General features: G+C 40.8%; 1 protein-coding gene across 1 annotated transcript in view; it reads left to right on the top strand.

The window, feature by feature from the left end:
- The window catches only part of myo16 (myosin XVI), an 80,993-nt gene that overhangs the window by 24,515 nt on the left and 38,878 nt on the right, over positions 1-17,600 (top strand). The window contains exons 6-16 of the mRNA XM_062432089.1: positions 1,658-1,782; positions 1,933-2,058; positions 6,418-6,493; positions 8,600-8,750; positions 8,906-9,056; positions 9,555-9,665; positions 11,775-11,840; positions 13,537-13,664; positions 15,051-15,156; positions 16,455-16,569; positions 17,193-17,340. Coding sequence (XP_062288073.1) covers positions 1,658-1,782; positions 1,933-2,058; positions 6,418-6,493; positions 8,600-8,750; positions 8,906-9,056; positions 9,555-9,665; positions 11,775-11,840; positions 13,537-13,664; positions 15,051-15,156; positions 16,455-16,569; positions 17,193-17,340 — 1,303 coding nt within the window. The remainder of the gene's footprint in view (positions 1-1,657; positions 1,783-1,932; positions 2,059-6,417; positions 6,494-8,599; positions 8,751-8,905; positions 9,057-9,554; positions 9,666-11,774; positions 11,841-13,536; positions 13,665-15,050; positions 15,157-16,454; positions 16,570-17,192; positions 17,341-17,600) is intronic.

Genomic DNA, 17,600 nt, shown 5'->3' with positions numbered 1-17,600 from the left:
GAGAAAAATAATGTTTTTCACTGCCTCTATTTAGGAGGAATTTGGATAATGTGGTTTGGAAAAGACAGTGAATGTTTGAATAAACCCACAGTAAGACAAGAGTGTGTGTGTGTGTGTGTGTGTGTGTGTGTGCGTGTGCGTGCGTGCGTGTGTTGATGTGTGTGTGTGTGTGTGTGAAGGTCAACTACACCCACAGGCCTAATGATGGTAGGTTGTGATTTAGGCGCTTCTCTCCAACTGAGAAAGGAGAAGGTCAACACATGAGCTGGGAATAAAAGAGGCACGAGAGGGAGAGGCTCAGATAGAGAATGACAGAGGGAGAGATGGAGAAAAGCACCAGAGTAATACAGAGAGGAAGAGGAGCTGAAATCATGCTGACAATGCTAGTCATGTAACAGATAGAGACAGTGACGGAGAGTCCTCCCTCATCAATCTGTCACTGACCACGCTTGACCCCACACAGGATCACATGACAAATACAAGCTTATGACTCTAGACAGCTTACTGTAAGTTTAGAGGCAGCCACTGAATTTATTGAGACTCTTCTTCTGCTTCTGTCCACCAGCCCCTGTGGTGATCTCTTCCCTCCTGCCTACCTCAAGCTCCCTTGATACCCCCCCCCCCCCCCCCCCCCCCCCACCACCACCACCACCACCACCACCACCATCATCCTGCTGGGTTGTGCCACCATGAAACACACTCTTACCCACACAGGCTCACTCGGCCTCTGTTGCTATAGCAACTTGGCTGCATGCTTTCTATCCCCATCAAGTTTGTGTGGTTGTGGGAAAAAGACAGTCTGTCTATGTGTCTCTACATCAGGAAGAAAGGGGGAGAAGAAAAATTCAGTTTTTTGTGCCTTAGTTGTGGTGCTAAGCAACAGTAATGTTGAGTATGTCTCAAATACGCAAACCCTGAGGCTCTCATTTATTTGCAAAGACAAACTTATTGATGAGCTGATCCAACCAGTCTGTTTGGAGAAGTCCTATTAGTTAGTGCCCTAGAGCTTATCCAGGTGAAATATAGATTGATTGATAATCAATCCCTGCCATCACAGCAACTAAAATCAGGTCGTGTGTGTGTGTGTGTGTGTGTGTGTGTGTGTGTGTGCGTGTGTGCGTGCGTGCGTGCGTGTGTGTGTTTATGAAGCATTGATCTTCATATCTTGGGACAGATGCCCTCGTAGACCTCTGCTCTGACTATCTGTCTCAGCCCAAGAGATGATCTACATGGACCTTGAGTCGTTCGAGTTAGGGACAGAAACTTTACACCAGTATTGGATTTTTATTGAGATGTTATTAAGATCTCTTTTGGCCTTAATCTGCTAGGCTTTAGTTTTAGAGGGAGTTTCGTGTATGGCTTCACTTCATGGGTTAAATACTGCACAACCCAAATCCTGGTAAGAAATACAGTTCTGCAAAGGAGGCAATTTTTAAATGCAAATGCAAACATATCAGATCCTTTTACTTGATTGTAACCCCCCCCCCCCCCCCCCCCCCCCTTCCTCTTCCTCCCCAGTGTACATATTGCCAAAGTCAGTAAAGTAAGCATTTTGTCATATTTCATTAACTAATGAATCTGAGGTGCCAAGTTTATGTGACGCCACAGACATACTGCAGCATGAATGTGTCAGTCATGCTTGTGTTTGTTTTTGTAGGTGTAGATGTGTCATCCATGCACGCTATGAAGACACAGAGACCCAGCACCATGCTGTCTGATGTGAGGCAGATAATAGCCACAGGGGGAAGCCTCAACCAGCCCAATGATGACAAGGTCACTCTGGTATGTCATGCTCATGTTAGCTAGTGTTTGTGTGTACCTTTATTTGCATCTGTCCTTTTATTAATGGTTGGTTTGTTGTTTCCTGAAATCACCTTTTAAAAGATACTTTCTTCTTTTTGCCATCATAACTCACTCTTTCTGTCTCTGAAGCTCCATATAGCATGTGCCAGTGGATATAGGGACGTGGTGTCTGTCTTGTTGGATAGTGGGGCAGACCCTCATCCTGCAGACAATAACTTCTGGACCCCTCTCCACCTTGCTGCTAAATATGGACAGGTAACCCACTGCTGCATGAAACATGTCAAAATGTTGACTTTCATTAAGTAGTCTTCTAATTTCTACTCATCTAGCGGCATTAATCAAAATTGATTGCAACCACTAATGAAATGAACAAAATAATGAGGAAATTATTGATGGATGGATTTTTCTTCTGAGAAACTTGCCTCCAGTTACCCTGCACACACTCTGATAAACTGCTCTTTTTGGGCCTATTGATCAGAAACCATCAAACTGCACTGCATATGTATTTGTTACAGCATTTTAGATTAGATGTTTAATGGTAATGCTATGCTCTCATAGAGGAAAAATGATTGATTTACAGATAGGGCGGATGTGAGTTGTTGGAGCAATATGATCTGGTGGTTTGGGAGAGATCCAGCTATGAAGTGAAGGGAAGTGATCATGTTAAAATCTTGCTGACCCAACTAGATATTTAATTACATTTCTGGGCTGTTTGCTTGGCTGTTGACAAAGAGATTTCATTCATTTAGTATTTAGAGTTGCTCTCTATGTCTTGGGTTTATCTAGCCTGAGGACGTGTTTTCCCTCCACTAGAGTGTTACTTCACAACCTTTCTCTGTTTTCACTTATACACATCAGCTGCTTTTTTCTTTCTTTCCTCCTACACGTTGTCTTTATTTAGTTATTAGTCGACTATCTAATAAGATTAATGGATCTAAATGTGCACATCTTCCACAGAGCAATATTCTCAATGGAATAATAACCTCCTAATGTCTTTTTTCCCCCAGACTTTATGCATATGCAGTTACTCTGTGTATGTATGAGTGTGTAATATGTAAGTGCATCTGACTTAAGAGTGGCAGTCTAGAGGATTGGACCATCGATTAGGTTTCCTTTGCAGTGCTAAATCACCTCAGCCTTCGGCTCTTTACTGGTGCCAGTGCTTTGCTTCTTGCATACCAACTACTCACTGAGCCTTCTTTACACTCACTTCCTGTCACCATTCCCTTATAGCTGGCCGGATAGTGGCACAACAGTGACACAGGACATTATGGGTTCAGGATGTGTGTATATATCTAGTCCAGTAAATGACTGGTCCCACTAATAAGACGTTTTACTGATATGAGGCGGAAGCAAACCGTTGCCTGGAAACACTGGCTGGCAACTGTAGCACTGGCTGGTACATGAAACCCATAGACTGACCCTTTAAGAAGATGTATGACCCTATTACTGCAGCTAATTAAGCTTCTCTCACTTGTCTTGTGATAAGGTGGACCCTGGTCCTTGCCATCCCGGGTTGAGTCAGGATTTTCAAGTTATGTCATCTTTAGGGAAGAATTTTTAAATAGTTATCTGTTGTTTTGTTTTTTTTTAATGACAGAGTGTTAAAATGTAACCCTGCTGGGATTGGATTATTTCATTCTATTTTTTAATGAAGGTACATGCAAAAGCTGCGGCAATAAAGCAATCACAAGCTTTATATGAAAGTTTTATCTTCTGAAGCACTGTTGTTAACCTCAAGATTAATTTTCAAGTCATATGACAAATATAAAATGCATTTGGGTCCTCACTATTCTTTGGAAAGCAAAATTGTTCTTTCTATTTGTCTGAATCTACATCAGTTATGAGGAAGTAATTGTGTCCATGCTGGTCTGTACATACTGATGACCTTTTTTCAGGTTGTCTTCTAAACTTTTACCCACTCAAGGGTTTAGATATTGCAGTGCTAGTGACGTGTGGTCAGTATTTATAGGGTGTGAGTGCAGCTGTGTTTGTGGGCAGCAGAGATGCTCTGAACACCTGCTTGTATGGGTCAGGGCCAGTCTGCTGAATGTGCTGATTCATACTCCTGTATTGCAGATGATCACTCTGCTATAGTACAAATAAGCTCTGCTACTTCTATAATTATTCTGTTGATTTTTTCTTCTTTTCTTTTTTTTAATTTATTGAAACTGGTTAATTACCAACACACTTTTCCAAGTGTGTTGGAAAAGTGTGTTGGTCTAATATAATAAGTTCAATAGTCACTCCTCTTTTAGCTCTGTTTTAGTCTCAACCAACTCTAAGCGAAATATCCTGCTCTTTAGCCACTAAAAAAATGTTCTGTTCACCACCTAATCGCTAACTTTGTCTTTCTGCTGTGTAGTTCAGGTCATGTAGTGAGTAGTGGATTTATCTGTGCTGTTTGCTTTAAAAATGGCTGCTTGCTGAAAGCAAGTTTGATGAGAGTGGCGAAAGTGAACCAAACAGTAAAGTTACAAAACAAAGCAATGAGCTGAAAGACGCTAAAATGGTCCATAGAGCTGAGGAGAACTACAGAGCTGGGCATTCATTTTCTGTGTGTTGATCACTATGGTAACCCTTTTTGTTTGACTTATTCAAATAGTGATTCGCGCAGATTAAGAGTTCTAGCTTGTGGTCAGTTTAAGGATATTTGTGGAAATAAATGAACTGCTAATTTTGCATAAACATAATTATATGGTTACTTGCTGTGTAATAAACTGAAAAAAACCTGGTATACAGTGTAAATGGAAATCTGCCAGCCAATCAGAGCAAGTATTTTTCATCCCATTGATATGCATACATTATAAAGCTCATTCAATGAACATTTCTTGGTGTGTTGCGTGCAGAAGGTGATGCTTTGGGTTTAAGCTGGAGTGAGTAAAGGGGTGCTCGGCTGTGATCGCCTGACACAGGCATGCAGCACGCTGTCGTCCCGTTATGCCACTACACCACTCGCCATAATCTACCATTGTGTCTGTAAAACACTGGGTAAATTGTTTTGACCCTCACACAACCCCTTTAACATTACTCTTTTAACTGTCAGATTTTGATTCATTTGGATCTATAACATTTGGAAAGTCCAGAGGTGCTACACGATTAACAGTCAAATGGCCAGTGTGGTAATGTTGCTCCCAAAATGAGATTTTTAAACTCTATATACTGTGAAATACAGACAGTTTTACCAGGTGGTGATAGGCTTAATCAGCTTCATTTGAACTCATTTTTGCAAGGGCTTGAATGTAACGGACATTCATTTATATGTAAAAGTTCTGTACTGCAGGTTTAATATACAGTACTTCAGAAAGATATTTTCCAAGAATTCACCCTGGTCGAATAGATTCTTTTGTTTTTTTATCAGCCACACTAATATAATATTCATTTTGAAACTGTGTCTTCATGTTGCACTTCAAGCTGCACTCAAGACCATGTCGATGCCATCTTCCCTTCATCACCAAAGACATTTAATGTACTTGTCTATTATCAATAAATCGATTCACACTTAAGACAATCGACACATCACGTACACTAATCACAAATAAATATTTACAGATCACAGTGCATTAGTCACAGCTGTTAGGGGAAAAGACTGTAGAAGATGATGGAGCAATGACCCTGTTTACTCTTGTTTTAAAATGCATTTTGGGCCATCAGATCACAAGTGGACAACGCTAAATAACACTTTAAATGACCACCAAGGCATATTGTGGTCAGATCACTCAAACCGCTTGAGGTGGTCTGCTAATGTGTCCTGATGTGTCCCTTACAAGGACATACTGTAACAGGAAAATACGTCATCAATACAGGATGTGGTGGTCGTTTTGGTGACAGTGTGCTGGCACCGAATGACTTTGTCTTGCTCATCTCAACATCTGGCATAGCCAATACATGTATATCGGTTCTTGAAACTTTTTTGTTTTCTTAGCTAGCCCATGCAAAACAAATCTGGCCTTTGTCTGGTGAAAGACTGACATAATAACGGTGCGCAGGGACTTCTGGCAGAAGTGATGTAGGCAACAACGAAATTTTAACATAAGTAGTCAACTGGACACCTTGGAGATGCATCATAAACACAGGTGTGAACAGCATTGTCTCAGCTGTCCATTTGTGATCGTATCACCGAAACACATTTTAATACAGCCTCAATGAAAGAAAGGAGAGACTGGATGCCTTCTGTTACACAGAACAGTGCAGGGCAGAGATGAAAGCCATCACATATCACAGTGTGTAGAAATGAGCACAGACGACTATGGGGTTCTTCCACTGTGACATGTGATGGAAGATATGTGCGTTATTAAAGGATCTTCTCTGACAAGGGCAGCACTAGTATAGACCTATCATAAGTCACATACACTGCATGTACCATTTGCTTAGAGTCTAGGTCTGTGTCACAGTATATCCTGTCTATATCTGCACTGTAGCAATAAATGCTGAAATAACCACAATGTTTTCTATGGTTTTCAACACAAGAAATAAAGTAAACACATTTTAAATGTGCTGTAATCAGCTTTTTTGTTTTTGCATTAATTCTTTGAGACATAGTGCCCTAGAAATGTTTGACATTTTCTTGGCTCTAATGCAACTGGATGTGGTTGTTTATGCCATCTCTTACAGACAAGCATCGTTAGCCAACTCCTGAAGCACGGAGCGAACACGACTCTGTTGAACTGCAACCAAGACAAGCCCTCAGGTAACACATTTAGGCATTCACACAAATATACATGTGGGTGTGTGTATACGCAAATATTGCAGCTTGAAGACATGTTTTAGCAAGCAAGATGTAATGGAGCAAAGAAGCAGAGAAATGGATTTTGACTTATTCAGCTGAGTCTGTTCAAATGCATTAATAATCACTGTGATAATATTAAACACAGACTCGTATATACACACACACTCACTGACTCACACTCTCACTCACTCCTTCACTTACCCACGGTGTACATACTCAATACAAAGTGAATGAGGCTCTCTCATAATCAGTCTCTGGTGAGCCTCTGTGCAGATCTGAGTGTATCTGCAAGAGAGAAATAATTTATTAATGAAAGATAGTATTATTAACACCTTACGCATGCAGTTCCACACATATGTGCACTGATTAAATTTTGGTGTTAGCAGCTATCATGGGGGGCTGATGTGATTAATTTTTGCTAATGGGCATAAAGCAAGCACATCATTATCCAGAAGCTTGTATTGTTTTGTTTTTTTTATAATGGAAGTGTACAAGATTAACAGAAGGTCTAAAGAGGTCTAAATTAAGAAAATGTGCACCAATTCAATCAATGTTGGCAGAATGTGTAGGTATGTGGGTGTTTGTTTGACTGGTAGGCACTATAGTTAAGAAAAGACTCAGATAAATATACTGTACCATCTGAAAAACGATGCCCACTCTTACAATGGTATTGAATTTATGGATCCCCTTTCAATCCCACCCATCTAATTTTAATATCTGTTAGAGGTGTCATATACCGTATAGTTTCTAACCTGAGCTGGTTTGAAGGTATGCCAAAACAGTTGGAGACAGTAACACTCCAAGTAAAACACCATTGTGCCAATAAAAGGCAGGGAAGAAGAAGACTGGCAGCTGATGTAAACATGAATGTAAATATTTCAGGTGTCAGATGTTTCAAAAAAATTGTCTTTGCTGTTCAACACAGTTATAAGGCCTCAAGATGCAAACAATGCATTTTGAAGAATAACCCTGACTGTAAACATAACTGTTCATTAATCAGAAAACTCAGCAGGGGATCTTTCAGTCTCTCACATCTCATAGATGTGTAATTCAGAAAACATTCTATCCTTAACTACTGAATGAAGTGCTCATTCTGGCTCTGTGGGTGTTATAATGTTCTATACAAATTGATATTAATGTTGGAGTGAAAGCCATGATTGGCTGATGGCACTAATCGATCTGCACCGATCGGCAGGTTTAGAAATAACTGCCTGTAAAAACCTGAACAGAATCATTATAAAACGACTTTGAACCGGGCTCCTGACGAATGTAGTGTAGTCATTGTCCATGTAAGCCGTGTCTTGTGTGTAATGATGAAACGTGTCATAGAGAGGGGCTTTACCTTCTAACCTCTCCATTGTGAAATACAATACAGTAGTGTGACTGCCCTGTAACCATTTACTCCCATGCATTCAGCACACCTTTGGCTGCCTCATTCTGATCCTAATCAATACCCCCTTCCAGCATGTAGGCTTATAACAGATGTGAGACAACCCCTTAGAGACTGAGACAATCCTCCTCTTTTTCATTTGGAGCTCCCCCCACACACCCCCACCCCTTTAGTAGCCACATGATGAAAGAAAGACAGAGCAAGTGATGGGAGTCTAGGGGGTTGTCAGTCATACAGAAATAAAAAGACAGGATGAAGCCATTCCCTTCCCCTGTGCCCTGTTAAACCTCATTACAGACAATGGGGAATCTTAACTCCTCCTTCCTCTTAAGCACAGTTGGATTGATCCACAGTGGGGTTCACATTCTGCACCATCTGTAGAGATTGTAAAGGAAGGTTGAGGAGAGAGATGCATCTGGTTGTTTCAGAGTATCTTTAGCTAACAATATTACCCCATTTTAATTGTCTTTTCACCAGTGTCTTTACACTATAGGGACAGTAGAGAATGCATGTAAAGAGGAACTCCCATAGTCGTCCCCCCCCCCCCCCCCCCCCCCCCCCCCCCCCCCCCCCCCCCCCCCCCCAAAAAAAAAAAAAAAATTCTCTGTGAATCTTGTTTTCATTTTCAACGCTCACAATGTTGAACTGATTTACTCTTGTGTGTATGGTGTTACCAGATATAGCCGCATCAGAGCCCATAGCTGATATGCTGCTGAACGGAGAGGAGAGCTGGCTGCAGAGACTGAAAGACCCCTCCACTCCTCTCCCCTCCACTGACCAACGCTATGAGGGCGGATCACATGACCTCAACACCCCTGTCAAGAACTTGTAGGTTAACGGTTAAATAAGCACATCTTTTGTTTTAGGGTCACTACAGATATTTAAAAACATGTTTTCTTTTTGGTCCTTTTTCTTTTCTGTGTCTTCATCCTCAAATTTTCCCAAAATGTGCTTCCTGTCCCTCCATCTGCTGATTTATGCAGGAACCCCCTGGGTCTCTCTATTTCTAAGCGGGACAGTCTGCTGGAGAAGTGTGCCATGTTCAGAGAGGCAGGTGCAGCACTGAGCCGACAGCCCTCCCAGGACAATGGCCTAGATGGCCCCTTCAGCTCTGGAGCAAGCAAATTGGAACAGGTACTTTGTCACTGACACTAAGAAAACAGATACTCCCACATATCCCAAGTATGACAGGCTACACAGAAAAACAAGAGGTTTCACATATTCCATTTTTTACTTTCATGTTGGGAAAACCTTGTTTTTGTCAACGTTTCAGCTGTTATGAAAGGCAACCATGTATTGAACTTGACCATCATGAAGCACTTTAGTCCTATCAGCCCAGGGTTTCTTAGAAGTTTCGCATCTGACGGAGAAGTGGGGAGTCTGACTAATGACATGGACACATGAAATTGTGTTAAAGTTGATGCCGATTAGCCAATGACATTTGAGAAGTTATAAAATAATTACTTGTTAAGTGTCAAATGTGGATCTATGCAGTTGAGACCCAAGATCATTGCAGACACAAAAAATAATTTAACAGGTTAGTTCCCCTCTCTCAGCTGGAAGGTGGACTACTGAAAGAAATCAACTGGTGAACAAAATCCTTTTGTTTTTAACTCTCTGCTTTCTCTTCAGGTGAAGCTGATGCCTCCGGCACCCAATGACGATTTAGCGTCCCTCAGTGAGCTGACTGACAGCAGCCTGCTCTACGAGATGCAGAAGCGCTTTGGCAACGACCAAATCTATGTACGACTCTGCTGTCCTTCTGCCACTTCACAAATCCCTCTTAACATTAAACTTTCATCTGAACACAGAGACATGCAAACACACAGTCTCTCTCGGGCATAACCAGGCCAGTTGTTTATTCATAGTGAAGTGTTGTTTATGGTCTGGGAATTTCATGGTGTGATGTTGAGATCACATCACATTTTCACCCCTGAGCACTGCAGTGTTTTCCCCTCCAGAATATGTAGTATGTAGTATACCTTGTTTCTCAAGTGTAAACATCACACACAGTGCATCACAGACATTGTCTCCTCCTCTAAAGCTCTAAAAACTATTGTATAAAAAGTAATACTATGTGTGACCTCTGGCTCACTACTACGTTTATAGCCAATGACTGGTTGCGAATAGTCATTTTTACTGAACATAGTTATGTCTCTGGACAAGTAAGGTTGTGTTTATGAGCTGAATCCCTTCACTTCTCTGTTCTGGCCTGTTAACACCCCCCCCCCACACACACACACACACACACCGACACCATAGACAGTTGCAAAATCAATACCATTTAGATCGATTGGAAAGATAAATCTATACTTATATTCAGAAATAAAATGCCTTCATCTCCAGCTATCTGTCCATTTTACATTCCTGTCATTTTCTACTTTCCGCTAAAACTGTAGTCTGGCTCATACATCTCCACAGGGGACTAAGCTCTATAAAGACTGAAACCAGATCAATGTAGAGCTATCTGGTACACTCTTTGCGCTGTGAAGATGCAGTAATAGTCTATTATCACGAAAAACCCATATGGAAAGTAAGGTTAGCCACAGCAGGGGACACGGATAAGGGGACGACAATAAAGGGAAGTAGAGTGGTGGATTAATGAGGGTTGGATAACGAGGTGCAGTTAATTTGGCAGAAGGAGTGGTAAAGAGAGGACAGTGAGTGGACAAACTGTATCATGGGGACATGGTTTGATGTGACTGTGTAATTTCACTGACATGGAGGTGCACACTCATGCATTATGTTCAATTCTGTGTTTAGCTAACATTCCTAAACAAAGCCAGGTAATCAAATAAGGGCTTAAAGGTAGTTTGAAGTATAGTATCCATTCTTTATAATGCCACTGAAATAAGCAAAAACTGATTTTATTATTCTCATTATTGTTTACATAACTAATCTACTTGACCTTATATCCACAATAAAGGGCATTTCAAGAAAGAAAGCAGAGATGTGGTAAAGGACAGAAATAGGGGGAGGACAAAGGCAGTGAAGGCTCCATATGTTCCCAGCAGGGTGGTCAGAAATGGGGCTTTGATGAGTGGTCTTCTGCCTTCTGTCGGCAGAGAGGGACCAGTGCACTGCTAAACCCTGAAGGAGAGCATTGAGGAACTGGGGAAAGATATGAGAGAAGCCAGTGATGAAGGCTAAATTATTGACAAGCATGTTATGAGATTTAACCACAGAGTTAGTGGAGAAGAGGCTCACCTCTCTCAGACAGGTTTTACTTGGTTATAAAGAAAAAAACATTAGGAAGGTTGTCTCAGTTTTGCTCTACATAATGTCTGCTGACAGGACATTTTTTCCAGTCATTAACCTTGAGTCAGAAACCTAAGGACAGAGCAGCATGTTACAGAATGTTAGCAAAGCCTGCGCTCTCCCATGGGACTGAGCGTTTAGCTTTCAGCCTCCGGGACTCTTTGTAGGGGTTAGCAGTTTAGTGGGAAAGGGTCAGAAATTGAGAGTTGGTTATTTGTATCTAAATGGCATCAGGGTCTATGTGTACGGTGTGTGGGAGGGCACAATTGTTGTTTTTATTGGAAAAAGGTCATTACTGAGGTTATCCTTGAAAGTCCCTTCCTGACCTTCTACTGCAATGAGTTTAGCATACATGTATATATAATAGATATAGTCATCACCATGAATACTGATGTGAAGAAAAGAAAGGGTCAACACTCAGTGTTGGTTATAGGCAGTCTGTAAGTAATTATTACCCAGCCTCAGCCTGTTTGTATGTCAAACCAGAACAGTGCAACCTCACACATAAATGTTTTACAATATTTAACCAAGTTGATGTTTTGAAACTGAGATATTGACTTGAGGATGACTGGTTTGTTTTGTCACTGTTTTTAGACTTATATTGGACACATCCTTTTGCTGTCGAATCCAAACAAAGAGCTGCCCATCTACTCCACTTTGGTAAGCATGCATTTAAATTACCGCTATTTCACAGACTTGCAAGAAATGCTGTGAGTAGCTCTCCTTATGTTGAACTTGCAGGTCTGTGTATGCAATGATGCTTGAAACATGTATGCATACAGCATTGTAAATGGAAAATTGGACTAAGGAGACACATTAGTTGTATAATAAGCAGGGCATGAAGAGATGAAATGGACCTTGTGGTTGATAAATAATGCATTCTTCCTGTCAGTGATACACAGCATCAGGCTGACACTGCATCAGTCAGGAAGAACAGGATCCAGTTTAGCAAGGACACACACACAAAGATGTACACACACACACAATGAGTGAAAAACAATATATTTAACATATCTAACGCATAGACCCTCTATGTGAATGAATTAATCCTTATTAAACATTACCATCTGTGTTATGTATATACTGTGTATTATTTTTTTAGTCAGTAGCTGGCAGAGAGGCTGACAGGAAACAGGGAGAACAAGAGGGGAATGACCTGCAGCATAGGTCCCTGGCTGGATTCGAAACAGGATGCTGTATTTATGTGGCATGCGCTCTAACCACTCGACCACCAGGGCGCCTGTGCTAGAGCACAAATATTTGATAACTCCTTTTTGAATTAAACTCTCCTTAAATGTCCTCAGTCCTTATTACCTGCTGAAATAATGCCAGTTTAGGGCTCACTCATGTGGACCCAGGTGAGGTTGGATAGCTAGGAGACATATTCTCCTGCCATGACAGAATAAAGCCAAGCTCCCTCCTGCCTAAGTCTGGATTCACTCCAGGCATCTATACCCAACTGAGATGGTGTGTGGAGGAGCAGAGAGGAGCCAGTGTGAGAAGGACATATGTCACAACATGTGTGATCTGCTGGCCGTCTGTCACTCCCTCTGGTCTGTGGTGGTCCACAGCCCATCCTCCTTCCCACAGACACAAATGCAACACTGGCACACATCTGCTGGACTGGTTGCAAATAGAAGTGTTACAGTCAGCTCACACAAATAGTTATAGTTCATCGTCCAATACATTAACTTTGTTTAATGAATTTAGAACAAGAACTTTTTTCAATTTTATAATAAAAATCCCCTTTTAAAGATGTAGAAACGTTCTACAAATTCTCTGATGGTTAACAGTTACAGTGTAAATTGGACCCCTTGGTAATAATATCATAATAATATACAATATGTGTGTAACACTTTTCAAAGCAACAGTTACAAAAAGTCTCACTTAGCAAAAGAAAAAACCTAAAACAGCTGATCAGGTTTAGTTAATACTGTGGTCCACTTTATGTCCACATGTATACTTTGCATTTTTGTATTGCGATGTATTAATACCACAATATATTGTCACAAACCTTAAAGACTAAATGCAGAGGGATTCTTGTTATTATTTTCTATTAAACTGAGATGTCATCTTATTAAGATGGAGTGCATTTGTGTTTTCTGGTTCATTATTTTAAAGTAAACCAGCCAATGTGTCTGGGTCACGTTTATGTATTGTATAGCTTGATTAATGTCTTAATCACTGTGGGTTAAATTATATAGTTATAATGAGGGGTAAGAGTTGAAGGAGAGTAATTAAACACACAACACGCAGGTGTCATAGTATTACTGCTTTACTGAAACGTTACACTCTCTTACGTCAGGTTGTAATTTGATATCTTGACAGACACTTTCTACCTCTCTCCATCTCACAGGTGAGTCAGTTGTACCTGAGCTCCACAGGTCGTCTGTGCTCCTCTTTGCCCCCTCACATCTTCTCCTCAGCAGAGAGAGCTTATCACATGATGCTGCAGGAGAGACGCCCCCAGTGCTTCATCTTAAGGTACATCTCCCGACCCTCTGAACACACAAACGCTGAACACTGAAAAATGTTAAGAGCTGAATAATTGTGTGAATAAAAGTAGAGTTCATCTGGCCACCTGGTTTGTCCACACCCCCTGCCTCCACACCTGTTAAACACTCCCTTAGAGATTAATAGCTCTCAGCCTGAGTCGAGCTGTAGATCTGTTCAGCGTTCACACAGAGATGGATGTTTGCTGGGATTGTTGCAATGCCTTGCTCTTTGTCCTCTGCTGGACGGAGGCAGCTCCCTGATTGCAATTAAATCCCGTTCCGTCTCTCCAGTGACATTCCTGCTGAGTTGTAACCAATCTGGCAGAGAGTTAATGCGCTCTGGCCACAAGCTATCCATCTCACTCACACACACAAACATACTTGCAAGGACGTTGTACTATGAATTCCCACATATACCCACTTATTCTTCCTCCCCTGCACTTTATCACTGCTTTTCGTGTTCTTTTCTTACTTCTATTTCATTCAAGCTTTCTGTTTCACCCTCTACACACACACACTCCTACACACACACTCCTACACGTTTAGAGGCAATCAGCAGCAATAATCCCCTGAGGCTAGTGCTCTGACAAAATGCCCTTGAAATCTAATAAAAACTGGTAAATGAAAAGACAGTGGAAAGGCCTTTGCACTTCATACTCAGCATGGCTGTTAGCAGGAAATATAGCAACTCACATACACACTGACAAACAGCGCACCGCAGCACACTGCTGTCATTAGTAAAGGCTACTGACCTTCTGAAGCCATCTGCTTGGTGTTACTATGCTGGTCTCAACTCTCTGCATGGTGGTGTGTGTCAGAGCATGTACTGTAGAGGTACCGTATGTCAGACAAACAGAACATTAAAAACCGGCCTCCAGTGCCGCACAGTGCGTGTAAAGTGGTGATCCATGGTTAGTGGTGTTAGAAAGAAGGAATAGATTATGAATTTGATGGGAGGAGTCGCTGAGGGGGTATTGTCAGGTGGGCGGACAGATGTAGGAAACTCCCTGATGACTTATTGCATTACATCTATTCTTCTGACATATTTGTACTGTGAAGTTTGCTTTTAATTGTTGCAGTCCAGTTACTCTTCATAGCAGTCTTTTAATTTAGTTGTCTTTGCTTGCTCAAACCCTATCTATTAGTTTATAAAAAGCAACTTGAAAAGAAAATGTACTATATATGGTTATATTCAGTTGGGAAAATACCAGGAAGGATATATACATTACTTGGGTAGACTAATATATAATAGTACCCTATAATGCAGTATTAAAACTGCAGCATTAAGACAAAAACATCAAAAACAATAACATCATCACATAATGAACAAATGATAACAAATTTGAATCAATCTTTCTCACTTTGTCTCTCCTAGTGGTGAAAGTGGTTCGGGGAAAACAGAAGCCTGTAAGCATATAGTGAGACACCTGACAGCCCGATCTACCCCCAAAGGCTTTGCCCTGGAACCGAGAATGAAACACGTAAGTCTGGACCTGTCTGTCTGCAGGATGCTCTTCAGGATACTCGACTTTCCTCTTCAAACAGTCATCAGTTGATGTGTCCTGGATGCTTATAATGGGGAAGGGCACATGTGATGTAACTACAATGTCCTGGCCATGTGTATCAAATCCTTTGTGGCACTCATTTCTTTGTTAGTTTACTGTGAGCTGCCGTATGTATAAAAAGGGAAAACTAATCTCGTTAAAATAGTCAACCTGTGCTCTGTTTTTTTTTTTTTTTTTTTTTTATTCCATGTGCTACACATACACACATCAGTCCTCATCAGGAATCACAAGAATATTTGTGTGTTCTCCAAGTGAAGTACTGACAGTCTTACATCCTTACTTATGGTCTCCTTTTCCTCATCATCTTAATGCGCTTACTGTCATCTATTGTCTGTGATCTAAAAATCAGGGACCACACACTGTAGTGGAGCAGTTTTCATAGCTGTGTGAATGTATCCTGCTTTCCTTCTGCTGCTGTGGTGAGGAAGACAATAGCTGTATGGATTAGCATATCAGAATATGGGTCCTTTGCTTGGCATCTGTCCTTCTTTGCTTGATAACTAGTCATTCGCCAGAAACAAAAAATGCATTTGAGCATTCAGTGTCTGTTTAGGTGACTATATCTCTATGGTGCTGATTCTTTAGGACAGAACCATGTGAAGCAGATAAAATAGTTTGAGCATCATTTCTAGAGGAAAGTTCATTCTCCATCTACTTTATTGATGAAAAAAGTACAGTTGAAGAGTACATAGACCAGCAAACACCCATATTCCCCCCATGGCACATTTTCCAGTAAATCAGGATGCTGATCTTTTTATCGTCCTTGTATTATAGAAAAAGGGAAAGAAAAAAAAAAGAAAAATTCATCATTTAGGTTAGCACTATTAGCCCTTCCTGTTTTATTCCCTGTTGCTGTGGATGTTTGTGGTGCTTAACACATGATTCACCCGCTCTGCATGCAGTCCCCCAAATGGGTAACAAAGCAGTGCGTTTCTTGGGAGTGCTGTGTTCTGATGAAGTCATCGTTATATAGTCGATATCTGGGTCAGCCTGGTACTCTGATCATCCTGTAACACAAAAATACTCAGTACACATATAAAGGGTGCTTGTTGACATCTAGTGGTGGGAGGTGGAATGGAGCAGAGCCCCTTTTTGTTTCTGCTCTAGAAATCAACAGAAAAGTGGATTTCATCATTTGGAAATACAGTGAAAGTCAGTCTGAAAAATATTTTAAATCACTGATAACATTTCATTTGGTTTGATAACATGTGCAGGTGAACTGTATTCTGGAGGCTTTTGGCCATGCAAAGACCATGAGGAACAACAATTCGAGCCGTTTTATCAAACTATTGACCATCCAATACTGTGACAAGAGGAGGCTGCTCAGAGGTAACTATTTTTGTCAATGTTGCTGTTTTTTTCTCTCTTTTATTTTCATACAATATAGTTTGTATTCCACATAAGAAACAAGAGTAGGTTGAAGAGCTTTTAATTGCAAAGACATGTACTTAATTCTTTAAAATATCTATGTCCTAATTTTGGTAAGCAAGAAAAGTAATGAATTCTTTATTTGAATCTTGTATTTTTAGCTAATCCCACATGTTAATCTTTATTTATTTATTTATATATCAATTTATAAATATTTTCACAGTCTGGATCACCAAAAGCTTATTATATTAGTACATTGAAATAAACCACAGCAATTGTCATTATATATCTAAGGCGTGGTACCATAATGATGCAGTTTTCTCTGCAGTCAGTTGTACTATAGTGAAACACCACCGGGGGGCAGTAAAAGCCCATGAGTCACACTGCTACGGAGTTTGTATTTTCATCCCATTTTCACCCCGTTTACCTTATTAACCCAATTAATCACATCAGTGAGCACTTCCCATCAAACAGTGGCCACAGGTTGAATGTTGAGTATTGGTGATTATAATCATTACCCCTGTGTTCTTATTTACACACTCCTGCTCCTGTTGCTAAAATATGAATCACACTTCATGTTTTAGCCCACGTGTATACCTACATGCTGGAGAAGTCTCGCCTGGTCCACCTGCCTCCTCACCAACACAGCTTCAGCATCTTCTATCTGATGGCTGAAGGCCTGTCACCTGAGGAGAAGTCGGCACTTTACCTGAACAATGTCTTGGCTCATAGGTATGTGGATGTCAGATGCTGTCTGCATATTAACAGTTCAGAAAATCTCAGGGGAAAGTAGACAGTGGTTGAATACATAGTGATCTGGAGTACAAAAGCTGTTTAGTTTAATTGGTTTGACATTTTATAAGTCAAGTCAGCCTTACCTTGCTCACATAAAAACACTTAAGCAAGCCTACAATTTACACTTGTCAATAGCCTGATGATAATGTGATCCTTGAATCATTAAAGTTACATTCAGTCACTGGCATGACAATTTT

Source organism: Scomber scombrus, chromosome 13 (genome assembly GCF_963691925.1).
Source record: "Scomber scombrus chromosome 13, fScoSco1.1, whole genome shotgun sequence".
Lineage (NCBI taxonomy): Eukaryota > Metazoa > Chordata > Actinopteri > Scombriformes > Scombridae > Scomber > Scomber scombrus.
Note: the sequence above shows the minus strand (reverse complement) of the source record. Positions and strands in the feature narration are given on the sequence as shown.